This window comes from Thamnophis sirtalis, unplaced genomic scaffold, assembly GCF_051295495.1.
Source record: "Thamnophis sirtalis isolate CommonGarterSnake01/CBP01778 unplaced genomic scaffold, rThaSir2_p1.2 scaffold_7, whole genome shotgun sequence".
Lineage (NCBI taxonomy): Eukaryota > Metazoa > Chordata > Lepidosauria > Squamata > Natricidae > Thamnophis > Thamnophis sirtalis.
In genome coordinates this window covers 91,315,424-91,342,797 of record NW_028261387.1, presented here as the reverse complement: position 1 = coordinate 91,342,797, position 27,374 = coordinate 91,315,424, and the positions used below count along the sequence as shown (strand labels likewise).

The following is a 27,374-nucleotide window of genomic DNA, read 5'->3' as shown; positions in this document are numbered from 1 at the left end:
AAATTGCAGATTGTGGAAACTCGCACTCCAGCCTCTCGTTTCCTGCCCTTTGAGGGTTTGTTATGAATCATTGGGATAGGGCCGAATAACCCCTCGGTCGCCGTCCGAAGCATCGTTCAAAATACAGGTAGTCCTCGACTTACGACCGCAGTGGAGCCCCTCCCACATTTCCGTTGCTAAGCGGGGACGGCTGCTGAATGAGTTTTGCCCCATTTTGCGTCCTTCCTTGCCAACGTTGTTAAGTGAATCACTGCAGTTGCTGAGTTAGTAACGCGGTCGCTAAGCGAATCTGGCTTCCGCACTGACTTTGCTTGTCCAAAGGACGTAAAATTGGATCACAGGACACTGTGATCCGTCAAAATGTGAGTCAGTTGTCAAGCATCTGAATTTATCCAGTGGCCGTGCAATGGTCGTAAACGTGAAAAATGGTCACAAGTTACTTTTTTCAGTAACCTGGAATGGTCACTAAATGAACTGTTGTAAGTCAAGGACTAGCCAACATATCCCTTGAAGATTGCTGCTAGAGGAAAATTTCCTTCGCCCGGAGCCTGTCCCAGCCACAGAGGGAGGAGAAGACTTTAGCATCAACTTTTCAGTCTACCTGAAAAAAATATTGTTGCCTCTTTAGACAGAAGTCCCATCATTCCAAAGCAGGTAGAAGAGAATTTCTGTAACTAAGAGTTGATCTAGAATTGGCATTCTCTGAGCTTGTTTGTTTTCTTTCAGACATTTCATTACCCATATAGGTAACATCATCAGTCCTAGGAGGTAGTGAGATTTGTGGGGAGAGGGGAGAGGAGGAGGAAGAGGAGGGCTGTGGGATTCTTGGCTATCTCTGAGCTTGTTTGTTTTCTTTCAGACATTTCATTACCCATATAGGTAACATCATCAGTCCTAGGAGGTAGTGAGATTTGTGGGGAGAGGGGAGAGGAGGAGGAAGAGGAGGACTGTGGGATTCTTGGCTATCTTTGAGCTTGTTTGTTTTCTTTCAGACATTTCATTACCCATATAGGTAACATCATCAGTCCTAGGAGGTAGTGAGATTTGTGGGAAGGGGAGAGGAGGAGGAAGAGGAGGGCTGTGGGATCCTTGGCTATCTTTGAGCTTGTTTGTTTTCTTTCAGACATTTCATTACCCATATAGGTAACATCATCAGTCCTAGAAGGTAGTGAGATTTGTGGGGAGAGGGGAGAGGAGGAGGAAGAGGAGGGCTGTGGGATCCTTGGCTATCTCTGAGCTTGTTTGTTTTCTTTCAGACATTTCATTACCCATATAGGTAACATCATCAGTCCTAGGAGGTAGTGAGATTTGTGGGAAGGGGAGAGGAGGAGGAAGAGGAGGGCTGTGGGATCCTTGGCTATCTTTGAGCTTGTTTGTTTTCTTTCAGACATTTCATTACCCATATAGGTAACATCATCAGTCCTAGAAGGTAGTGAGATTTGTGGGGAGAGGGGAGAGGAGGAGGAAGAGGAGGGCTGTGGGATCCTTGGCTATCTTTGAGCTTGTTTGTTTTCTTTCAGACATTTCATTACCCATATAGGTAACATCATCAGTCCTAGAAGGTAGTGAGATTTGTGGGGAGAGGGGAGAGGAGGAGGAAGAGGAGGACTGTGGGATTCTTGGCTATCTCTGAGCTTGTTTGTTTTCTTTCAGACATTTCATTACCCATATAGGTAACATCATCAGTCCTAGAAGGTAGTGAGATTTGTGGGAAGGGGAGAGGAGGAGGAAGAGGAGGGCTGTGGGATCCTTGGCTATCTTTGAGCTTGCTTGTTTTCTTTCAGACATTTCATTACCCATATAGGTAACATCATCAGTCCTAGAAGGTAGTGAGATTTGTGGGGAGAGGGGAGAGGAGGAGGAAGAGGAGGACTGTGGGATTCTTGGCTATCTCTGAGCTTGTTTGTTTTCTTTCAGACATTTCATTACTCATATAGGTAACATAGTCCTAGGAGGTAGTGAGATTTGTGGAGAAGAGGAGGGGGAGGAGGAGAACTGGGGTGCCCTCTCTGAGCTTGGTTGTTTTTTGAGCAGACATTTCATCACCCAACCTAAGTAATGGCATCAGTGCTAGAAGGGAGTGACGTTTCTTCCCTTTTTCTACATAGCAACTTGCCATGGCATTCTTGGTAAAGCTGTGGCTTTTTCCTTGGCGTTCCTTGACTCTAGGGCATTGGTTTCTGCTCATTTGTTTGTCTGGTGTTAATCCCTGCTTATCTGGGTGTGGGCTGGTGGAGAGGATGTGCAAAATCACTAAAGAGCAAACCCCACTCCCTTCTAGCACTGGTGATGTTACCTAGTTGGGTAAAAGAATGTCTGAATGCAAACAGACAACCAAGCTCAGAGGCTACAGACCACTTCACTGGAAGAGCCGAGGTGGCGCAGTGGTTAAATGCAGCACTGCAGGCTACTTCAGCTGACTGCAGTTCTGCAGTTCGACTGTTCAAATCTCACCGGCTCAGGGTTGACTCAGGCTTCCATCCTTCCGAGGTGGGTGAAATGAGGACCCGGATTGCTGTTGGGGCCAATATGCTGACTCTGTAAACCGCTTAGAGAGGGCTGAAAGCCCTATGAAGCGGTATATAAGTCTAACTGCTATTGCTATTGCTATTTACAGCCCGGTGACCTAGAGCTATGCTCCCTGATGGATGGAGTTAATTCCAGACTTAACTGTAGCTGTTTTGTTCAGATTTATATCCTGTTTTTCCTTTAGACAAATGGATTTTTTTTTCTTCTATTCCCAGTAAATTGAGGGATGGTTAAATGTGAGACTCACCTTTTATTAATCTGCCTACTGGGATTTCATAGTTGATTGTCTTACTTCTGAAGTCTTCGAATAATCCTTGGATGAGCAATGGATGATAATCGGTTCACGAGGAAAACATCGGAACTCAGCCAGAAAGCTCCAAATAATGTATTCATCCATTGCTTTGATCTATCTCTTTCACCCCCAACCCCCCCCCCCAACCCTTCCAGGCTTTTGAACAACAACTTACTGAAGCACATAGCACAAAATTCCTTTGAAGGGCTTAAGAAGCTGAAATACCTGTGAGTATTGATCTTTCCACAGCTTTTGATATTCTCTAAAAATCAATGTTTTTCAAACTTGGCAGCTTTAAGATGGGGGGGGGGACTTCAACTCCCAGAATCTCCCAGCCAACTGGGCCAATCACCAGGAGATGGTGAATTCTAGTCAAGCCCTAGCTGAGTAAGTTCTGGTGAGTTCTAGTCCCACATTAGGCATGAAATTTGGTTGGGTAACTTTGAGCCAGTTTCTAGGAGACTGTGAGTTCTAGTACTACCTTAGACATGAAAACCACCGGGTGACTTTGAGCCAGTCTCTAGGAGACTGTGAGTTCTAGTTCCACCTTAGACATGAAAACCACCTGGGTGACTTTTTGGGAGGGCAAAATGGCTCCAGAGGCCCCCTGGAGGCCAAAAACGGATCTGTTTCCGAAACTTTCGGAAGTTCCGTTTTTCGCCTTCCCAGAGCCTCCGCGCGGGCCCTGCACTTACCTGGCATCCAAAAAGGGCTGTGTGGAGACTTCTGGGAGGGGGAGGGGAGGGGGCGGGGCTAGCCAGTCCTTGCAACTACCGGTTCGGTGAATCAGATGTAAAATTAACATCCGGTTTGCTCTAACCGGTCCGAACCAGCTGAATCCCATCCCTGGTTGTAAGTCGAGGAATACATGTATAATGGTGCATGAAATTTTGAGTTATTTTGCTTACTTGCTTGTTTAAAGATTTACATACACCCAGACAATACTGTTTTCACCACCAAAGATTTTCCACATCCTAATTCTTCCCTTTCTCTCTCTCCCTCTCTCTTTTCCAAGTTACCTTTACAAGAATGAAATCCAAAGCATTCAGAGCGAGGCTTTCAAGGGGCTGCATTCTCTGGAACAGCTGTAAGTTGGGGCCAAACATTTGGTTAGCAAATTGCACAGAGACCGATGGAATTTCCTCTCTGGGTTTTAGCCATGCAACACCCCCCCCCCCATCTCTCTTGCCTCCCTCCCTCCTTCCCTCCCTCCCAAAAATAACAAATGCAAGTTGTTCTTAAAAAATATTTGGCTGGCCAAGATGACTGTGAGTCTTGGCAAGAGTTCGTTGGGGGAAGATAAAACAGCACCAAAGAGTTGGGTTTTTTTTTTTTTTTGCAAAAAGATGGAGACTTAGCCCTCGTCTCGCCTCCTCCCTTTAGAGCAGCGGTGTCAAACTCGATTTCACTGAGGGCGGCATCAGGGTCGTGTTTGACCTCGGGTGGCATGGCGGGGTTTGGGCAGTTGGTGGGATTTAAATAACTCAACAACCAGTTTTCTGCCCTAATGATCAGCTGTGTGGGTAGCACTCTGCCTCCTGGATTCCCCGGGGAGCAAAAAGGGCTGCTGCAGGGGGCTGTGCCTCACCCATCCCCCTGCACCCCGTTTTGCGCCTCGTAGGTCTCCATGCACTTACCTGGGAGCCAAAACGCGGCACATGGCGACTCCCGGGAGGGGCAGGGCCAGCCAGCAGTTTAACAAAAAAGAGCCGAGGTGGCGCAGTGGTTAGGGTGCAGTACTGCAGGCCACTTCAGCTGACTGTTATCTGCAGTTCAGCGGTTCTAATCTCACTGGCTCAAGGTTGACTCAGCCTTCCATCCTTCCGAGGTGGGTGAAATGAGGACCCAGACTGTGGGGGCGATATGCTGACTCTGTAAACCGCTTAGAGGGGGCTGAAAGCCCTATGAAGCGGTATATAAGTCGAACTGCTATTGCTATTGCTACAATCGGTTCTTCCGAACTGGCTTAAACCAGCTGAATCCCAACACTGGATTTGGGGTGTATGTGGCCAGAGTTGGCGTGGCCTGCTCGATGTCGATCATGTCGGGGGCCCCTGTGTGGTGGCCAAGTGCTAAGGGCAGGATTTCCCTGAGATCCTCCCCCACTCTCATGATAATCTTCCTTCCTTCTTTTTCTTTCCCTCTTCCTTCTCCTTTCTCCTTCATTCCCCTTTCCTTATTTTTTTTCCTTCCTTGCTCTCTTCCCATTTTCCCATCTTTGTCTTTCCCTTTCTCCTTTTCTGTCCCTTCTTGCATGCTGACTCTGTAAACCGCTTAGAGAGGGCTGCAGAGCAGTGTAAAGCGGTATATAAATCTAAGTGCTAGGGCTATTGCTACGCTCGAATGCAAAAGGGGAAACATTTCTCCTTTTGTTTTCTTTTTAGTTTATTTGCTAGCATTCTGCCAGCGAAAACAGAGCTCGGGGGGGGGGGGTGTGTGTCACGCATGGCTCCTGAGCTCTGTTTTTGCTGGCAGAGGGTTGCAGGAGGCCATCACAGCCAAAAAAATTAGGTGCGGGGGAGGCGCAATAGGCCCCCGAGGTCCATTTTTGCTGGCAGAGGCACCATGGACCAGTGTTTTACTGCTTCCAGACGGGCCCCAGAGCCGAGGTGGCGTAGTGGTTAGGGTGCAGTACTGCAGGCCACTTCAGCTGACTGTTATCTGCAGTTCAGCGGTTCTAATCTCACCGGCTCAAGGTTGACTCAGCCTTCCATCCTTCCGAGGTGGGTGAAATGAGGACCCAGACTATGGGGGCGATATGCTGACTCTGTAAACCGCTTAGAGAGGGCTGAAAGCCCTATGAAGCGGTATATAAGTCTAACTGCTATTACCCCAAGGGCACGAAGTAAGCACCCCACAGGCCGGATCCTTGAGTTTGACACCCCTGCTTTAGAGAATTCCATGCTGTGTCTTCCTTAGTTGTGTAGCCTGGGTTGTACATCGATATATCTTTAGATGTATTTATAAACATCTACAGATAGTCCTCATCTTATAACAATTCATTTAGCAACCGTTCAAAGTTTCAACACACTGGGGGGAAAAAGGGACTTAGGACCGCTTTTCATGCTGATGACCTTTGCAGCAATTCCCCGTGGTCATGTGATCAAAATCCAGATGCTGGGCAACTGGCTCGTATTTATGACGGCTGCAGTGTCCTGGGATCATGTAGCCGAGGTGGCGCAGTGGTTAGGATGCAGTACTGCAGACCACTTCAGCTAACTGTTATCTGCAGTTCAGCGGTTCTAATCTCACCGGCTCAAGGTTGACTCAGCCTTCCATCCTTCCGAGGTGGGTGAAATGAGGACCCAGACTGTGGGGATGATATGCTGACTCTGTAAACCGCTTAGAGAGGGCTGAAAGCTCTATGAAGCGGTATATAAGTCTAACTGCTATTGCTATTGCTATGTAAACCCCCTTTTGCGACCTTCAGTGAGTCAATGGGGAAGCCAGATCCCCTTAAGAACCGAGGTGCCTTCCAACTCTGTTATTCTGTTCCAATGATGGAGAACCTTTTCGGCACCAAGTGCCCAGACCACAATGTGTGTGAATGTGCATGTATGTGTGCACACCAGAGCACTGGAAACACGAAGATCAGCTGGCTGGCGTGTGCATGTCTGTTTTTTGGCCACTTTTGGGACTGTTTGGGGGGCTGTTTTCAGGCTGTTTTTCGGGCTGTTTTCCAGCTGGTTTTTGGACCCAAAACAGCTTGAAAAACGGCCTGAAAGTTCCCTGAAAAACAGTCTGGAAAATGGCCCCAAAACAGCCCCAAAACAGCCGTTTTCCAAGCTGTTTTTTCAGGGAATTTTCAGGCCTTTTTTCGAGCCTGTTTTTGACTTAAAAATGGCTTGGAAAACAGCCAAAAAACAGGCCATTTTCCAGGGAATTTCCAGGCCTTTTCTCGAGCCATATCACCCCCAAAAAGGCCAGAAACCAGCCCCCCAAAATGGCCACATGCATGCTGTAAAACCAGAAGAGCAGCTGGCAATGGGACGCGTGCCCACGGAGAAGGCGCTGAGTTCCACCTCTGGCACGCATGCCATAGGTTGGCCATCATGGTTCTATTCTGTTATTTTTGATTTTCCGTTGTAGGAACAGCTTTTGATTCAGGTCCTAAAACAGACACCTTCCCTTTGCTCAAATCCATCTCAGTAAAACTGAGCCGCTTAATGGGAGCCTCGGTTCCACCACAAAACCGCGGTAGACTAAAGCGCGTGTGACTAAAGCGCGGTGACAAAACCGCACCGTCAAAACCGTGTGACAACAGCGCGCTGACAACAGCGCACCGACAGAAGCGCGCTGTAACATAACCCTAAAAATAACCCTAACCCTAAACCTAACGCTAAACCTATCCTAAACCTACCCTAAACCTAACCCTAAACCTAACCCTAAACCTAACCCTAAACCTCACCTTAAGTTAAATCGCGCTTCTGTGGGCGCGCTGTTGTCGGCGCGCTTTTGACATAGCGGTTTTAGCGCCACGGTGTTGTCAGCGCGCTTTAGTCTACCGCGGTTATGTCGTGCCACGGGGAGCCTCAAATATCTTTTTGGATGGAAACAGGAAAAAGACAAAGAAGAAGTTAGGAGAAAGGAGAAGAAAAATGATTAAAAGTGGAATTCTTGAGAGCCCAAGAGAAAAGGGATAAAAGAGGAAGAAGGGGGGGGGAGTTGTATTAGTAGATTAAAGGGAATAAGTAATAGGATTGGTATTGTTATGCAACTAATTAAGAAATAGAGAAATTATAGCATATTGTTAATTGTGGAAAAAATTGAAAGAAATGCTCTCTGTGTTAAAACTTAATTAGAGGACATATATTTATAGTAAAATAGACCCATGGAGAAATAGGAAACGATAATTTGGTGTAATTTTTGAAGGGGCAAATTGAAGAGATGGTTTATGTATTAAGAAGAAATAGAAGTATAAAAATGGAAAGTAATGGAAGAAAAGAATTTGGCTGAAACAAAGCTACGATGTAAAAAATGGATGATGTAAATGAGAGGATGTAAGGGGGAAGATCCGCTCAACACCTTGTTCCTATAATATGTGTAAATTTGTATTAAAAAAGAAAAAAACTTTGGATTTAAAAAAAAATACATTTTTCGATGGTGATCGGATTCTGGAAAAACGCTTGCACTGATCTCACTGTTTTTCCTAAATCTCTCCACCCGTTTGTGAGTCATGCCGTGCAGCTCTCTTATCACACATCCAACTCAACGTACAATGAATGGTCAATTCTATTCGGTCTCATCCGGTTTAAAACACTTTACCACATGTCAAAATTCATTGGAAGGGCTGAGAAACCTCCAGAATGCTGGATGTGTTACATTCCTGGCTAGAAAAACTAAACAATTGTGTTGGAATCGAAGGATCTGTCCGCAATAATCAGGCAATATGGGAGAAGAGAAAGACTTCTAGTTATTGCAGCCTAGATAACAATTGTTTTTTTCTGTAGCAGTGGTGGGTTTCAAAAATTGTTCGAACCTACTCTGTGGGTGTGGCCTCCTTTGTGGGAGTGGCTTGCCACCCATGTGACTGGATGGGAGTGGCTTGCCGCCCATGTGACCGGATATGAAGATGCCGACGACACTTGTCAGAACCTCCTTAAATAACCTCACACACAGCACTGGCATGCATAGGATGTAAACTTGTTTTTTAAAAGGCATCTTTGGTTTGCGTTAAAACAACTTCAATACACACAATGTTCTAATTGCACCACAAACGCAGAAGTCATCCTTACCTTTCACAGAGGCACTGAATTTTATAAATAGGAGCAGGATAGTGTAGAATAATCACATCCAAGGACCAGTGGTGGGTTTCAAAATTTTTTGGAACCTCTTCTGTAGGTGTGGCCTGCTTTCCGGGTCCATTGGTGGAACCTCTTCTAACTGGTTCGGTAGATTTGACGAACCGGTTCTACCGAATAGGTGCGAACTGGTAGGAACCCACCTCTGGTCTGTAGTAGCAACGTGACGGGGAAATTCAGTTGTTTTGAGGAACACATTTTTACACCAATAGAGAAAACTTTGAATTTCTGACTTTCTTGTTGCTAATTAAGTTTCCAAACCACCATATACATATAGTCTTTGACTTACAACGCCTTACGTCCCAAGTTACCCTTGCTAAGTGAGACAACTGTTAACTGAATTTTTCCCCATTTTATGACCTTTCTTGCCACAATTGTTAAGCGAATTGTTCAGTTAGCAACACCGTTGTTAAGTGAATCTGGCTTCTCCATTGACTTTTCTTATCAGAAGGTCGCAAAACGGGATCCTGTGACCCTGGAACACTGCAACCGTCATAAATACGAGCCAGTTGCCAAGCGGCTGAATTTGGATCATGTGACCATGGGGATGAAGCAACGGTTTTAAGTGTGAAAAGCGGCCACAAATTTTCAGTGCCGTGGTAACTTCAAATGGTCACTAAATGAACTATTGTCAGTTGAGGGCTATCTGTATATTGTACCCCACTCCGGAATCCCCATTCCGAGGAAGTGGGGCGGTTAAGATATATGAAATGTAAATAAATAAATACTTACGGTACTTGTGGTTTAGTTAAGCAGCCTAACTTTGGAAATTAATTAACTGTTCTGTTTCTTTATTTTTTGTCCCTTGTCATACCAGCTACCTGCATTTTAACAACCTTGAAAATTTGGAAGTGGGAACTTTTAATGACCTACCCAAGCTGGAAAGACTGTAAGTGGTGAGGTGATGGACAATAAATTGGTAATAACTTTTGCTCATGCGGATTTCATGTAGATTCCAAAGGGATGCTGATTTTTAACAAGGCAGCCAATGGCCTGCTTCACCAGGTGCCCTGAAATCTAGATTATTAGTAATTTATTAGAAAGCTGAACTGACTGAATTTGTCTCATATTTTACAACAAGAAGCCTTGGTTTCATGCAACCCACAGTGCCAAAAATGGAATAAACCACAGTGTGATTCTTATTTTACACTATATGTGTAAGGGACTTTCTGTTAATGGAGGTGGAACCACTCCATGGTTTTCTCCATAAGCCTAGGGTTTTTCACAGATCTTCTGCAGCTGAGGGCATTTTTGGCTCAGCTTAGAGCTGGAGCAACTTTTCTTCCTCCTCCTCCTTCCCCTCCTCTTCCTCCTCCTCCTCCTCCTCCTCCTCCTCCTCCTCCTCCTCCTCCTCCTCCTCCTCCTCTCATGTTCCTTCTTCTCCTTGTCCCTTCTTCCTTCTTTTTTCCTTCTTTTCTTCCTCCTCCTCTTCTTCTTCCTCCTTCTCTCCTCTTCTTCCTTCCTTTTTCTTCCTTCTCCTCTTCCTCTTCCTTTTCTTCTTCCTCTTTTTTCTCTTCTTCTTTTTCATCTACATCCCGTTTCTTCTTCCTTCCTTTTTCCTTTTCCTCCTTCTCCTCTTCTTCTTCCTCCTCCTCACATGTTTCTCCTCCTCCTCTTGTTCTTCCTTCCTTCTTCCTTCTTCTCCTTCCACTCCTCTTCTTCTTCCTCTTCTTCTTCCTCTTCCTGATCCTTCTACCTTCTTTTTTCCTTCTCCATCTCATCCTCTTCCTTTCCTTTTTCTTTTTCCTCTTTCTTCTCTTTCTTCTTTTCCTGTTCCTTGTTCCTTCCTCCTTCTTTCTCCTTCTTCCTTCTCCTCCTCCTCCTGTCCCTTGTTCCTTCCTCCTTGTTTCTTCCTTCTCCTCCTCCTGTTCCTCGTTCCTTCCTCCTTCTTTCTTCCTCCTGTTCCTTGTTCCTTCCTCCTTTCTTCTTCCTCCTTCTTTCTTCTCCTCCTGTTCCTTGTTCCTTCCTCCTTCCTCCTTCTTCCTTCTCCCTTCTCCTCCACCGCCTCCTCTTCCTGTTGTGGGAGATTCAAAATTCTGGTCCGAATTAATTTCAGAGCTTCAGAGCTACATAGTATGAACTATATAGATATCTTGCTTAGAGAAGACCCACCAACCATAAACACTCACCTATGTGGGCCTACTTTTAATTTCCAAGTCTTTGATTGTTGCAGAAAATTAAGGGACTCAGACTTCGGAAACAAAAGAAGTAGTTTTTATTTGCGCAAAGGTTCAGAGCAAGGTAGCCAAAGCAGACATCTAAACATCTGAACAACCTTCTTATGGAGAAGCAAGTTCTTATATGTTCTTCAAAACCAGCCAGACCCGGAAATGTACTATGTCAGCGTTAATTGGTCACATAATCTATAGACTACTGTTACTATGCAAAAAGCAGATAAACATCTTGGCCTCCTCTCCTAGATCGAGGTCACAGGTGACTTGCAAATAAGCATCTAAGTTTCCAATAATGGGTTTGGCTGAACTTTAGATGAACATGAGGCAGGTGTGAATTTTTTAATTTCCTGTTCTTCTACAAGTCTTAAAAGTTATTCCTTCTTTCTGTCTTGCCTCATTTCATGCCTTGTCTCACTCTTATGTCCTGCTTTACTTTATGTCCAGCCTCATGATGGTCACTCAACCACATTCTCTTTGTTGTCTCCAACACAGATTCTTGAACAACAACCGAATTTCTCAGATCCAGCCTGGAGCTATAGCTCAACTCGAATCTCTCAAACGCCTGTAAGTAAACAGCACGCGTTCCAGGTAGTCCTCAACTTACAACCACAATTGAGCCCCAAAATTTCCATTCACGCTCAAGCAAGGAAGTTGTTAAGTGAGTTTTATCCCATTTTGCGATCTTTCTCGCCGCAGTGAATTGAATTGAATTGAATTGAATTTATTTCATTTATATGCCGCCCTTTTCCCCAAAGGGGACTCAGGGCGGCTCACAATCCAAGTCAAGGGAAGGGGTACAAATAAAGAATAAAAAAGACGAACAAAACAATACACAATTTAAAAGCACACAACAACCATACCATTCGAGTGGGGGGGACAAAAGCTCATTAGCCCCAGGCCTGTCGGAATAGCCAGGTTTTAAGGGCTTTGCGGAAGGCCTGGAGGGTGGTGAGGGTTCGAATCTCCACGGGGAGCTCGTTCCAGAGGGTCGGAGCAGCCACAGAGAAGGCTCTCCTCCGGGTGGTCGCCAGTCGGCATTGGCCGGCGGATGGAGTGAATCACTCCAGCGGTTAAGTTGGTATAATAACGTGGTGGTTAAGTGGCTTCCCTATTGATTCTGATTGTCAGAAAGTCGCAAAAGGTGATCACATGATCCCGGGGCAATGCAACCGTCTTAAATACGAGTCAGTTGATTATGTCACCCTTGGGGATGCTGCAATAGTCGTAAGTGTGAAAATGGTCATATTTGTTCCAGTGCTGTTCGAACAGTCACTAAATGAATTGGTTGTAAGGCGAGCTGTACAGGAAATTATTCACCATCCTGGTTTTTTTTTAATCTAAGGATCAGGACAAATCCTTCTTCAGCAATCCAGGGGTTTAGTCCCTGATAAAAATGACTGGCCCTTAATCTTCCAAAAAACCAGATCACTGGGTACCCCTTACACATCCTTTCTCAACAAACTTTTCTTAACAGTTCTCACCCCCTGATCTCAGTTGGACAGTTGGACAATATTGTTTTATTCAGAAGTGCCAGTTTAAAGCTGCTGGATTTTGCTCCTTAAAGTTATACAAAAGTAACAATAAGCCAGAGGTGCTTTTCAGCAGGTTCTGACCAGTTCTGGAGAACCGGTAGCAGAAATTTTGAGTAGTTTGGAAAACCAGTAAATACCACCTCTGACTGGCTTCGCCCCCATCTATTCTCTGCCTCCCGAGTCCCAGGTGATCGGGAGGGAATGGAGATTTTGCAGTATCCTTCCCCTGTAATGAGAAGGGAATAGAGATTTTGCAGTATCCTTCCCCTGGAGTGGGGAAGGAATAGAGATTTTGCAGTATCCTTCCCCTGGAGTGGGGAAGGAATAGAGATTTTGCAGTATCCTTCCCCTGGAGTGGGGAAGGAATAGAGATTTTGCAGTATCCTTCCCCTGGAATGGGGGGTGGGAATAGAGATTTTGCAGTATCCTTCCCCTGGAGTGGGGAGGGAATGGGGATTTTGCAGTATCCTTTCCCTGGAGTGGGGAGAGAATGGAGATTTTGCAGTATCCTTCCCTTGGAGTAGGAAAGGAATGGGGATTTTGCAGTATCCTTCCCCAGGAGTGGGGAGGGAATGGGGATTTTGCAGTATCCTTCCCCTGTAATGAGAAGGGAATAGAGATTTTGCAGTATCCTTCCCCTGGAGTGGGGAAGGAATAGAGATTTTGCAGTATCCTTCCCCTGGAGTGGGGAAGGAATAGAGATTTTGCAGTATCCTTCCCCTGGAGTGGGGAAGGAATAGAGATTTTGCAGTATCCTTCCCCTGGAATGGGGGGTGGGAATAGAGATTTTGCAGTATCCTTCCCCTGGAGTGGGGAGGGAAAGGGGATTTTGCAGTATCCTTCCTCTGGAGTGGGGAGGGAATGGGGATTTTGCAGTATCCTTCCCCTGAAGTGGGGAAGGAATAGAGATTTTGCAGTATCCTTCCCCTGGAGTGGGGAAGGAATAGAGATTTTGCAGTATCCTTCCCCTGGAATGGGGGGTGGGAATAGAGATTTTGCAGTATCCTTCCCCTGGAGTGGGGAGGGAATGGGGATTTTGCAGTATCCTTTCCCTGGAGTGGGGAGAGAATGGAGATTTTGCAGTATCCTTCCCTTGGAGTGGGAAAGGAATGGGGATTTTGCAGTATCCTTCCCCAGGAGTGGGGAGGGAATGGGGATTTTGCAGTATCCTTCCCCTGAAATGGAGAAGGAATAGAGATTTTGCAGTATCCTCCCCCCTGCCACGGCCACCAAGCCACACCTACAAAACTAATAGTAAAAAAAATTGAATCCCACCACTGCAATAAGCCCTATATTTTTAACTCAGGGGCAGGAAACACATTGGTGCAAATCTGTGTTTCTCAAGCTTGGCAACTTTAATCAGAATAGAGCTGGAAGGAAGCTTGGAGGTCTTCTAGTCCAGCCCTCTGCTCAAGCAGGAGACCGGCCTATACCATTTCAGACAAGTGAATCCAATCTCTTCTTAAAAACTTCCAGGGTTGGAGCACCCACAATGTCTGAAGGGAAGCTGTTCCACTGATGAATTCTTCTAACTGTCAGGAAATTTCTTTTTAGTCCTGGATTGCTTCTCTCCTTGATTTGTTTCCACCCATTGCTCCTTGTCCTGCCTTTTGGTGCTTTGGATAATTGGTTGACTCCCTTCTTCTTTGTGGCAGCCCCTGAGATATTGGAATTCAGCTATCATGTCTTCAACGAAACCCACACACTTGAACCTGTGTGGACTTCAACTCCCAGAATTCCCCAGACTGAAACTGAACTCACACACCCCTAATGACTATCCAAGAAATACGAAATGTGAATTATTAAGTTCTAATAGTCCTTAGGTGGCTCAGTGGCTAAGACGCTGAGCTTGTCGATCAGAAAGGTCAGCAGTTTAAGGTTCAAATCCCTAGCGCTGTGTAACGGAGTGCACTGTTCAAAAGGACATTCCTTCTTGTTTGTTTACGTGATCAGAGCTCGATCTATGTAAACTTTGATGTGGAAATACGTTGCTGGTTGTGCTGGGTGGCTGTTTAGCCAAACCTTCTTTGAAAGCATTTTTGAAACGCTTTTCGGATTTGGAAAAGAACTGTGCTTTAGTAAAAAGAGCGGAAAATGGCATGTTTGCCTCAGAGAACTGTCTAAAAATAAATATTTATGCAGGCAACTTCCCAAGAGACGAATGGAAGAGAAACGTAGATTATCTCAAATGATCCCTGAGCCAGGCATTGATCAGACTACTAACGCTGTGCCAATTTTGTCCCCCCACTCCCCCCCCCGGTTATTTGTTTTGATTTCACGAAGAAAGATACGGAAACTTGGAATGTCTCCCCCCCCCCCCCCCCAAGGAGAAGAACATGGTGGGGAAACATCTCACAAATGGGACACAGGTTTCTTGCCCTGTAAGGCAAGAAAGGGAATCGGGCTTTCATTTTGCATTCCTCTCACCAGTAGCCTACAACAGGGGTGTCAAACTCATAGCCTGTGGGCCCGATCTGGTCAGCGGAATGCTTAAATCTGGCCTATGGGACCAGGCTGGAAATAGATAAGGACCAGCCAAAACAGGGTGCAGGGCAGTGGTGGGTTCCAGATTCCGTCGCAACCAGTACATTGCGACGGGGCCAAGCGTCCACCTCGGGCATGGGGACTCCACATCCATGCACAGGCCTCAGGGCGCTTTACAACAGCGCGTCGACAGAAGGGCGATTTAAGTTAAGGTAAGGGTTAGGGTTAGGGTTAGGTTTAAGGTTAGGTTTAGGGTTAGCGTTACGTTTAGGGTTAGGGTTAGCGTTACGTTTAGGGTTAGGGTTAGGTTTAAGGTTAGGTTTAGTTTTACAGCGCGCTTCTGTCACCACGCTGTTGTCGGCGCGATTCAGCGCTCATTTATCGGAGAGCTTTAGAACTCGCGGTTTTGTCACCGCGGTTTAGTCGGGCACGGTTTTGTCGTTCGCCTTTTTGTCGTTGAACCGGCGAATCTATGGGCACCTATGGCATGCAGAGCCCTCTCTGCAGGCACACAAGCCGTTGCCCCAGCTTAGCTGCACTGTATATGTGCGCCCATCCCGCCTGCCAACTGATTTTCAGGTTGTCTGCCGTGCATGCGTGAGGCGGGGCGCATGGGCGAGACACGCACGCATGCGTGGGGGGTTACGTGCACAGGCGGGAACATGAGGGGTCCCCCTCACATGGCCCGTTTTTGGTCCCAGGAGACTGCAGGGAGGCCTACTAGGCCCAAAATGGGGTGTGGGGTGGGATGTCGTGCACACATTGAATTATGGGTGCGGGCACGCGGGTGCGGGCTGTTGCTTGCGTACACTTTCGGCACACGACAACAAAAAGGTTAGCCCTCACTGCCCTAGTGGTTTGCCCTGACGGTATTGATCAGGGTGGCCTTGGTGTTTCCCTGATCGGCCTGTAGTTTGCTCTTCGCTTGTCTGGCAGATGACTTTCCTGTATCTGTAGTTCAACCGGAAGGACTGTTAACTCCTAAAGTCAACCCTTTTTTCTTCCCCATCTGCCTCCTCCCAGGCGGCTGGATTCGAACGCCTTGCTCTGTGACTGTGACCTGATGTGGCTGGCAGAGCTGCTGAGGAAATATACCATACAGGGCAACACGCAAGCAGCTGCCACTTGCGAGAGCCCACCTGAATTACTGGGTCGTTCGGTCATCACCTTGACCACCCGAGAATTCAACTGCGGTGAGTGACATCATCCCATCCATTGAACTATTGTGTTCACTGTTTTTCCTGACTGCACAGCATACTTCACGCCTTACTAGCACTGATGATGTTACCTAGTTGGGTAGTGAAACAGTAGTAACAGTCTGCAAGAAAACAAGCAAGCTCAGCGACCGCTAAGAACCCCATAGTCGGCGTTGGCGTCCTCCTCCCCCATTCCCTTCTAGCACTGATGATGTTAGATATTTGGGTAATGAAAGATCTGTAAGAAAATCATCAAGCTCAGAGAGCATCAAGGATCCCACAGTCGTTGTCTGCCTCCTCCTCCTCCTCCTCCTCCTCCTCCTCCTCCTCCTCCTCCTCCTCCTCCTCCCCCATTCCCTTCGAGCACTGATGATGTTAGATATTTGGGTAACATTTGGCAACTGGCATGTATTTATGATGATTGCAATATCCTGGGCTCATGTCATCACCAGTTGTGACCTTCCCAGCCAATTCCCGGCAGGCCAAGTCAGTGGCGGAATCTGGACTCGCACTCTGACTGTGTTATTTGCTTAACAACTGCAGTATTTCTCGTAACAACCACGGCAAAAGGGATGTAAAATAGGGTGCAACTCGCTTAACAACCACCTTGCTTTGCAACAGGAATTCTGATCCTAATTGTGGTGGTAAGTCGGTGATTACTTGCCTTGATTCATGTCCCAACAATCCCTGGGAGCAGTTAAGCAAATATTGACCTGGGTTTCTGGGCTGGGTTCAGACACTTGGCCGACTCTGACCCTTAATTAGCAAGTTTCTGGGTTCACATAAGATCTTTTGATTGAGTAGAATAATTGTAGGGAAACAGTGCCATCTAGAGGAAATTTATGGTTCTTACAAGACTGATGTCAGCTCTACAAGGTAGATCTGATCGGGAAATCAATTGCATGGGAAGCTAAAAATAACTTATTGAAATTGACTACAATAACAGAATCTTTCAAGTTAAGGCAATGGAATGGAATAGAGTAGAATAGAGTGGTGTAGAGTAGAGTAGAAAAGAAAAGAAATCTGGAAGACACCTTGGAGGTCTTCTAGTCCAGCCCCTTCCTCAAGCAGGAGACCCCGTAGCATTTCAGACAAGTGACAGACCAATCTCTTCTTTAAAACCTCCAGTGTTGAAGCGCCCACAACCTCTGGTGGCAAGCTGTTCCACTGGTTAATTATTCTCACCATTGGGCAGATGAACAGCTTGCTTTCAGAAATGAATGCCCACCTTCCTCCTCCTCCTTCTATTTATATAACTGAATTAGGGGGCTGTTGGCCTACGGAATAGGACAACTCGCCATGGCCAACTCGCCATAGTCAAATCGCCTTAGACAACTTGCCGCAGGAAAACTCTCCGTTTCCAACTTGCTTTCAGGACAATTCAACCCGGGATAATTCAAGAAAAGGGCAAGTAGGATTGCAGCTCACCCCAGCCTTGAGAACGTCTAACTTAAGAGGTTCTCGAGCAATTCCGACAAATCACCCGTCCATTCCATTTGCTCATACTGTAAATGTCAGAAGAGCAACAAAGACGATTAGGGGAGTGGAGGCTAAAACATAGGAAGAACGGTTGCAGGAACTGGGTATGTCTTGTTCAAGAAAAAGGAGGACGACAGTAGACGTGAATGAGACCCTGTTTTCCCCAAAAATAAGACCTCCCCGGATAATAATCCCAATAGGGCTTTTGAGCGCATGCGTTAAAATAAGCCCTCCCCTGAAAATAAGCCCTCCCTGAAAATATTGCAACACAGCAGCAGCCATGAGGTGACCACCCTCGCCACTTCCTGCACCTCAAAAATAGCAGTAGACTTAGCAGTAGACTTATATACCGCTTCATAGGGCTTTCAGCCCTCTCTAAGCGGTTTACAGAGAGTCAGCATATTGCCCCCAACAATCTGGGTCCTCATTTTACCCACCTCGGAAGGATGGAAGGCTGAGTCAACCCTGAGCCAGTGAGATTTGAACCGCTGAACTGCTGATCTAGCAGTAGCCTGCAGTGCTGCATTTAACCACTGCGCCACCTTGGCTCCTAAAATAATAAGACCCCCCAAAAATAAGGTCAAGTGCTTATTTCAAGGGTCAAAAGAAAATAAGACCCTGTCTTATTTTCGGGGAAACACGGCGTTAGGGATGTAACCCTAACCTTGGCTTGACAATGTATATAAGCCATGATTGTAACAAATGTATCTGTTACTTTAAATGCTAGAGAGAGGTAATTGGATGCTATTCTTTAAGCAGCCATAAAGGGAGGAAGGAACTATTACGGTTTCTCCTGATGCTCCTGATTGTTCCTGATTGTTCCTGACTGTTACTGTATGAGCTGAGTATTTGGAGAGAAGACTGTGTATTGGATGGTGGCTAGTCTGTATAGTAGAGAGCCGAGGTGGCGCAGTGGTTAGGGTGCAGTACTGCAGGCCACTTTAGCTGACTGCGATCTGCAGTTCAGCAGTTCAAATCTCACCGGCTCAAGGTCGACTCAGCCTTCCATCCTTCCGAGGTGGGTGAAATGAGGACCCGGACTGTGGGGGCAAGTTGCTGACTCAATTTGCTAAAAAAAATTGTAAACCGCTTAGTGAGGGCTGAAAGCCCTATGAAGCGGTATGTAAGTCTAATAAATAAATAAATAAATAAATAAATAAATAAATAAATAAATAAATAAATAAATAAATAAATAAATAGTTACCTGTCCACATGGTGAATTGTGAGTTGAGTAACTGTAACTTCAACAAGACTGCTTATAGTCTGATTTTGAAGACTATCTATTCTATTTTTGTTAACACAAGTAAAGATATTCATTGTTTTACCTTTGGTGGCTGTAAATGACTATTCAGCGATTTATTTGTTACTAACTTCTGCTGCAGAACTTTAGTCTCCTAACGGGGATAGACATAACACACGGTAGCTCTCTTCTAATATTTGAGAGGCTGCCGCGGAAAAGAGGGGGTCAAGCTATTCTCCAAAGCACCAGAAGGCAAAACCAAAAGCATCGGATGGAAATCAATCAAGGAGAGAAGCAATCTAAAACTAAGGAGAAATTTCCTGACAGAACAATTAATCTATGGAATGACTTGCCCTCAGAGGTTGAGGGTGCTCCATCACTGGAGATTTATAAGAAGAAATTAGACAGGCATTTGTCTGAAATGGTAGAGGGTCTCCTACCTGATCAGGGGGTCGGACTAGAAGACCTCCAAGGTCCCTTCCAACTCTGCTATTCTTCCTGAGCAGAGGATGACAATAGAAAATGAATGTAGGGGGTGAATTAAATCAGATCAGAGCTCAATTTAAGCTCATCTTAATTTACACCCTAAGGGCCTTAATCTGGATGTTGGCTCAAGGGGGACCGTTAGGAAACATTCATTGAAAACACCAGAGTCATGTATGACCTCCTTCAGCCTTTTGAAGGGTTGCCCTCCGTTTGTCCGTGTGTTTCAGAGAGCCCTCGCATCACAACTGAACCGCAAGACGTCGATGTTACTCTGGGCAACACCGTCTATTTCATCTGCCGTGCAGAGGGGAATCCGAAGCCTAAGATTATCTGGCTTCACAACAAGTAAGTAAGATGGGCATGATGGCGGAAGCAGCGTCCCAGTCTGTGTCGGAAAGACCTTGGAAGATGGAGCCAAGAGACAGTCCCAAGGGAATGGTCAGATAAGAGATAACATAGCCCACAGTTGGGTAGGGAAAGGGGCAAGAGGCTCTACTGACCCTCCCTAGGTTCTTGAGCTGAAGAGTGGTGGGAGGATTGTACTTTCAGTGTTACAAGATTGGTGTCTTCTTCGCAGGATAAAGCAGATAGAAATCACAACCAGATGAGTTCATTCTACTTAAATGTAAAGCTACACAGACAGAATCTTGCCGGTATGAAACTAGAATTCTACTTCTTCGTCTCCTTTACAGCCTGAGAAACTAGGGAAAGTCTCTTCCCAGAATCAAACCTGGCCCATTATTCAGCTGCAAGCTATGCTGTCTCATATCTGACCATTCCCTTGGCAGCATTTTTTTGCTCAGTCCCTCAAGGTCTTTCTCGCCCACCTTTACACGATCTAAGGTCAGGTGATGTGACCTTCCCAGCTGGCTTCCAACAAGTGAAGTCAATTGGGGAAGCCGGATTCACTTAACGACCTTATGATCCACTCGGCAATTGCAGTGATTCACTTAAAGACTGTGACAAAGAAGTCGCAAAACTCACGACCTTGCCTTGCTTAGCAATGGAAATTCTCATGCCAATTTTGGTCGTAAGTCAAGGGCTACGTATTCCCACATTTGTGCACTAGTTTGACAATCTTAATGTCACTTAAATTGTCTTGGCTCATGTCTCCCTTGGATAAGTTGACAGCAGCCCTTTCCCCCATCTCAGATTCAGATAGTTTTGATTGTTATCTGGGGGTAACACCAGCTGTAGTCCAATCCTTCCCTAAATCAAAGACGGAATGAAGCTGGCTGCCATCTTCTTCTTTTTTTTTGCACTGCAGCAACGAGATTGACATGAGGGATGATGGGCGGCTGAACCTGCTACAAGATGGCACATTGATGATCCAGGACACTAAAGAATCCGACAAGGGAATCTATCAGTGCCTGGCCAAGAACATTGTGGGCGAAGTGAAGACTCCTGAGGTTGCCCTGCGCTACTTCGGCATTCCTTGTAATGTCCTTCAGATAAATGAAGATCTTGTCCCTAGGTCTATATAGAACCAGATGGATAATCTCTTCCTGCTGGTTTTAGGATGGGGCCCTGAAATCCGTGACCCGTCAAAACCGCGGTCCACAAAAGCGTGCTCAACGAAAGCGCGCATTTGACGTCATCACAGCGCGATGAAAAAAATTAAAAATTGAAATAAAAGTAAAATTAAAGGAAGCTGATTCACATAAAGGTAAGGGTTAGGGTTAGGGTTAGGGTTAGGTTAAGGGTTAGGGTTAGGTTTAGCGTTAGGTTAAGGGTTAGGTTTAGGGTTAGGTTTAGGGTTAGGTTTAGGGTTAGGTTTTGGGGGGTTAGGGTAAGATTTTCGCTTTATTTTTACATTTATCGATCACAGCGCGATGTTTTCGTCGCGCTGTGATGACGTCACATACGCGCTTTCGTCGAGCGCGATTTTGTCATCCGCGGTTTTGTGGTGGAACCCTGAAATCTGGTCGTAGCATCTCACCTGCCTTATCTGTATGGGCTGATGAAACCGGACCAATTTGGGAAAGTTTGCAAACTCACCGTTGTTACGGGTGGGATTTGCAATCCCATAAAATGCAAATGAGTGAAAAACCAAAAGGGTTTTGAGTGAGTGAGTGAATGACGTGGCCAGGAGAACTGTGGTAAGGAGAAACATCTCAAGAACTTTGTCTCAGGGTCATCGGCGAGGGGCTGGTTAAGAAAGTCAACAGGGCAACCACCACTGCACCATCAAATCAATTCATGACACTTTTTAAAAAGGGGTGTGGCTTTCATTGCAGACCTTGTGATTGGCCCCTTGGCTATTTTGACCCCCTCACTGTGGACATTCCAGTTCGGTCCTCTTCTGCCAAAGACTCACTATTTCCTACAAATGTGGCCTTCAGGGTGATTTTAAAGAACCAGCACAACCTTTGACTCCTCCCTCATGCTACAAGTGGTAGTGTCAAGTTAGATTCACACAATACGCCAAAATCCTAAACTTGAACCAAGAAAACATAGTTGCGATATTTGTATGTCATGTTATATCCAAGGTCAAAATAAATCCATCCAAGTTTCCTCAACAACAGTTTCGAAAGTGGTTTGCCACTGCCTTTCCCCCCCCCCCCCCAAGGCTGAGAGAGAGCTAGACTGGCCCAAAGCAGTACTAGAACTCACCGTCTCCCACACCAAACTGGCTGTCAGGGTTCCAAATATCATCCAGAATTAAATCAGAGTCCAAGGCAAAGTATTGCTCTAAGTTCCGATTTATTAAGAGAGACATGTTGGCACATCTGTGGAAAACCCGAATCTGAAAGCTTCCTGGGTTTTCCACCCAGTTGAAAGTTCATGATTTTGCTCCCACACTCACAAGTCTATCACATGGTCCAATCTTCCACTGCCAAGCTGGCAGCTTCCACCCATTTCCGGTCAAGCTCAGAGGTGCAGAGACAAAAGGTGACCTTGGGCTTTTAGAAAGAAATTTTTTATTTTGACAACAACACATTCTACTCCTTATTATTCCCCCTCCCAATTCCTCACTAATGAAAAAGCATAGTAAAATAATACAGAGTGTGGCAGGCCAAAGATCCTAAAAGGAACCAGTTGCAGGCCTGACACTGGCGCTCTAATAAAACACTGTTCTGACCCCCCTCGTCCCACACCAACACACTCCGAGTCAGAGATACTTTACGGAATTTATTAACAGACAGACAGGTCCTTGACAGCAAACCGGCACAGATAAGCCGTGGCAGCAATCCAGCCTGCCAGGCTCACAATACTGTTCTCCAACATTCGTTAATGCGTTGACTTCTGCAAAAGGGCCATGTCCACAAGCATTCCTTTTATAGTCTGGAGAGGAGCCTAATTACCAGCAGCTGAGTGCAATTACCTCCTGTAACTGTGCAACTGTTCCTTACACCTATTAGCTCTCCAGTGCCGGGCATCAGGAACAACTCACTGCTAACATCAGGATCACACTCCCTTGTCTCCTCCCCACTGGTCCAAGGCTCAGGCGCCTCCTGATGGCCAACCAACCTCTCTGCGCCCTGCTCGGAGTCGGAACCCTGTCCAGGGTCCTCCACATCTTCCAAAGCCGACTCATAGGGCCCCTCGCTGTTGGAGTCTGGTGGCAGCTCCAACAGCTCTTGCTGGGCCATAACAAAACACTATGGTTTAATACCGTGCTTTTCAATTCATTTTCAGGCAAGGAAAACAATGCACAGGTACAGTATAGGAGGTACCTTGCTCAATAGTAGTAACTATGAGAGGGATCTTAGAATCCTAGTGGACAACCATTTAAATATGAGCCAGCCATGTACAGCAGCTGCCAAAAAAAGCCAACACAGTTCTAGGCTGCATAAACAGAGGGATGGAATCAAGATCACGTGAAGTGTTAATACTACTTTATAATGCCTTGGTAAGGCCACACTTGGAATACTGCATCCAGTTTTGGTCACCACGATGTAGAAAAGACGTGGAGACCCTAGAAAGAGTGCAGAGAAGAGCAACAAAGATGATCAGGGGACCAGAGGCTAAAACATACAATGAACGATTGAAGGAACTAGGTGTTGCCAATCAAAGAGAAGGATTGGGGTGGCATGATAGCATTCTTCCAGTATTTGATGGGCTGTCACAAAGAGGAGGGAGAGTCAACCTATTCTCCAAAGCTCCTGAAGGCAGGACGAGAAGTAATGGATGAAAATTTATCAAAGGGAGATTCAACCTAGAATTAAGGAGAAATTTCCTGACCGTGAGAACAATGAATCAATGTTAACGGCTTACTTCCAAAAGTTGTGGGTACTCCATCAGGAGTTGAGGTTGTCTGGAGTGGTATAGGCCAGTTCTCAACCTGTGATCTGCAGACCTCTGGAGGGCCCTTGAACAAAAAATGTTATGGTTTAAATCTTAAATTAAGTTTTAGGGGTCCATGGCCACAAAGCGGGGTCCGTGGCAGTTGTGGGTTGCAAATATTTTTACTACCGGTTCGGGCGTGCTCCCGCACATGCACAATACTTCTGTGCATGTGCAGAAGCAGGTGGGCGGGGCCTCCTGCCGCCGCTACAACCGGTTCTGCCGAACCGGGAGCAACCCACCACTGGTCCATGGTGAAGAAAAGGTTGAGAATCACTGGTGTAAGATTCAACTACTTGAGCAGGGGGTTGGACTAGAGGACCTCCAAAATCCCTTCCAACCCTGTTATTCTATATTGAGTCGGAATATTCTGAAATGGTCGGAGTTTCTTTACAGTATTAAGCGAGCGCGTCTCTCTGTCCTTTTATGTTTTTCAGCCAAACCTACATTTGTCATCCATCCCCAGAACACAGAAGTCCTGGTGGGGGAAAGCGTGACTCTGGAATGTGGGGTGTCAGGGCACCCCCTGCCTCGCATTGTCTGGATGCTGAGCTCAGGGTCGCCTCTGCCCCAAAATCCGCGCTTCAATATCACCAACTCCGGCGGCCTCTATATCCAAAATGTCACTTTGTCGGATGAAAGCAAATACATCTGTAAAGCCACCAACCAAGAAGGATCCATTACGGCAACAGCAAACATCATTGTGCAAGGTGAGAATATTATCAGCCAAACTAATGTGATAAATTAGACCAAAGTTGGGTGCAGGAAGTCCTTGTTTAGCGACCGTTTCAAAGTTACACAGGCACTGAAAAAAGTGACGTGACTGTTTTTTCACACTTAAGACCGTTTGCAGCACCCCTGTGGTCACATGATCAAAAATCAGACCCTTGGCTGCCGATTCCTATTTATGACGGTTGCCGTGTCCTGGGCTTCTCTGATCCCCTTTTGCGACCATCCGACAAGCAAAGTCCATGGGGAAGCCAGATTTCCACACCTCTTCTCATGGCTGAGGTTGAGAAACATTGCCTTAATCTGGTCTTCTCAATCTTTCTCTGGGGTTTTAATTTAATCTTTAATGCTTGATGGAAAGACGTTTGCACATTCCCACGCATCTTTATAGAAGATGTCTCTTTTCCTTCTTTTCCTCCTGCAGATACACCCAGATTTTTGATAGCTCCCAGTGATCAGTCCGTGACTGAGGGTCAAAATGTGGATCTGCCCTGCTCTGCAGATGGACATCCTCACCCAGTCATATCTTGGACAAAAGAAGGTACTTTCTTGGCCTTGCTGTCTTCTGTAAGGATTTAAGAGTCATGGAATCCTGAGGTGAAAGGGATCTCTAAGATTAGACTCGATCTGTGTTTCTCAACCGCAACAATTTTAACAGAATAACAGAGTTGGAAGGGACCTCGGAGGTCTTCTAGTCCAACCCCCTGCTCAAGCAAGAGACCATATACCATTCCGGACACATGGCTACCCAATCTCTTCTTGAAAAACTCCTGTGATGGAACACCCACAAGCTGCTCCACTGATTAATTGTTCTCACTGTCAAGAAATGTCTCCTTAGTTCTAGGCTGCTTCTCTCCTTGATAAGTTTCCATCCATTACAATACAATACACTAGCAGAGTTGGAAGGGACCTTGGAGGTCTTCTAGTCCAAACCCCTGCCTAGGCAGGAAACCCTATACTGTTTCAGACAAATGGCTATCCAACATCTTCTTAAAGACTTCCAGTGCTGGGTCATTCACAACTTGTGGAGGCAATTTCTGTTCCACTGATTAATTGTTCTCACTGTCAGGAAATTTCTCCTGAGTTCTAAGTTGCTTCTTTCCTTGATTAGTTCCCACCCATTGCTTCATTTCCTACACTCAGGTGCCTTGGAGAATAGACTCCCTCCCCTGAGATATTGGAAGACTGCTATCATGTCTCCCCTAGTCCTTCTTTTCATTAAACTAGACATACCCAGTTTCTGCAACCGTTCTTCTTATGTTTTAGCCTCTAGTCCCCTTTATGCCTCTCCAAACATGCGTCCCCAGTCCTTCTAGGCTTCCAAGTTGGTGCAGGAAGCTTTCCAGGCCCGAAATGGGAGGCCATGGAGAGGCCTCACGATCTCCGCAGCTTCTCCCCCAAGTGCATCCTAGCTTTCCCCTCCATTCCTGCCTCCTGTGCTTTCCCTGATCTCCGCAGTTCCCCCACCCACCCATCCAGCGTACCCTAGCTTTCTCCTGCATTCCTGACACGGAGTGCACCTGCAGAGAATGGAACCTGTGGAGATCGGGGGGCACAGGTGGCAGGAATGCAGGAGAAAGCTACAGAGCGCTGGGGGGGGGGGGATTGTGGAGATCGGGGAAGGCCCTGCCCACATGCATGCATGGCAGAGACCCAAAGACTAGCTGGCTGGTGGAAGGCATAAGCACATGTGTGGTGGAGCTGGGCTGGGGCGATGGCTTGCGTGCCCACATGGAGGGCTCTGCATGCCACCTGTGGCCCGTGTGCCACAGGTTCGCCTTATACCATTCCAGACAAGTAATTATCCAATCTCTTTTTAAAAGCCTCATGGTGGAGCACCCACGACTTCTGGAGGCAAGTCATTCCACCGATTAATTGTTCTGTTGCAGCAGATTGAGGTTTGTAATCTACTTACGAAAGACCAGGACTTGAGACCACGAAGGTGAGAGAAACAGGTTTATTGGATGCATCGAGTTCAGCGTGTTCACACACCAAAATCTGAACTGCCTGGGCTCTGCCCAGGATGCTACTTTTATGCCGTGTTCCACACTGTGCATTCTCAAGGCGTTTCCATACACGAGACAAGCATGACATTTCGAAAAGCAGAAGTTCCTATAATGTCTTAAGCTGTCAGCAGTTTTTACCTCTGTTCTATCTCTCACCCATGCCTGGCTTCCTGTGCCCCTCCTTTACAGGGTCTTGCCACACTGTTCAGCCCTATTTTTAATACTTATGAGGAAGTTGGAGAGAAAGTTCACTCCAGCTAAAAGTCAACTTTGGAACTCCAGGGCACTAGAATGAAAAGCCAAGCTAATATGAATTTATAAGGTCCATTCTATTAAGACCACCTAACCTGGCCAGCCACTGGTGGGTTTACCTGTGCACCCCCTCCTGCATCAGTTCTCTCTATCAAGAAATTTCTCCTTAGTTCCAGGTTGCTTCTCTCCTCGATTAGTTTCCATCCGTTGCTGCTTGTCCTGCCTTCAGGTGCTTTGGAGAATAAGTTGTCCTCCTTTTTGGGGGGCAGTCCCTCAAATACTGGAACACTGCTATCACCTAAGCCTTCTCTTGGCTAGACTAGGCATACCCAATTCCTGCAACTGTTCATCATACGTTTTTGCCCCCCTTCCCCGCTAATCATCTTTGTTGCTTTTCTCTGCATTTTTTCTAGTCTCCACATCTTTTTTTATATCACAGTGGACTTCAACTTCCAGAATTCCCTTGTCAGCATCTTAGGGATGCTGAGGTTGAGAAATGCTGTTCTAAGGAAAGGTGTGAGAAGAAATTAGATCCCAGACTAATTTTAGGCCTGCACTGCCTTTAACTCTCCTTTTAATCAGCAATATGACTTGCAAGCAACCGAAACCAGGAAACTACAGTACATCACAAACTAAACTAAGATCACTTAAGCAAAGATCACTTAACTTCTTTGGGCTGATAATTGGCAACCAGGCTAAACTAAGTGTCAGGCATATCTCCCTCAATAACCAAGAAAGAAAACTCTTAACTCCATTTTTCGTGGAATTAAAATACTTTTACTGGTTATGAAAAGATAGCAGCGAAAGTAAAGCAAGATCTGAGCCAGGAAGGCGCGAACAAGTACATATCAAACGATAACCCAGCTCCCTCCCTCCAACGACCCCAC

At 46.1% G+C, this 27,374-nt stretch overlaps 1 protein-coding gene across 1 annotated transcript in view; it reads left to right on the top strand.

Annotated features, from left to right (window-relative positions):
• LOC106540587 (peroxidasin homolog) overlaps positions 1 to 27,374 on the top strand; it is a 104,641-nt gene that overhangs the window by 55,613 nt on the left and 21,654 nt on the right. The window contains exons 3-11 of the mRNA XM_087720605.1: positions 2,977 to 3,048; positions 3,837 to 3,908; positions 9,440 to 9,511; positions 11,289 to 11,360; positions 15,836 to 16,005; positions 19,441 to 19,558; positions 20,481 to 20,650; positions 23,938 to 24,210; positions 24,654 to 24,770. Of these exons, the coding sequence (XP_087576731.1) occupies positions 2,977 to 3,048; positions 3,837 to 3,908; positions 9,440 to 9,511; positions 11,289 to 11,360; positions 15,836 to 16,005; positions 19,441 to 19,558; positions 20,481 to 20,650; positions 23,938 to 24,210; positions 24,654 to 24,770 (1,136 nt within the window). The remainder of the gene's footprint in view (positions 1 to 2,976; positions 3,049 to 3,836; positions 3,909 to 9,439; positions 9,512 to 11,288; positions 11,361 to 15,835; positions 16,006 to 19,440; positions 19,559 to 20,480; positions 20,651 to 23,937; positions 24,211 to 24,653; positions 24,771 to 27,374) is intronic.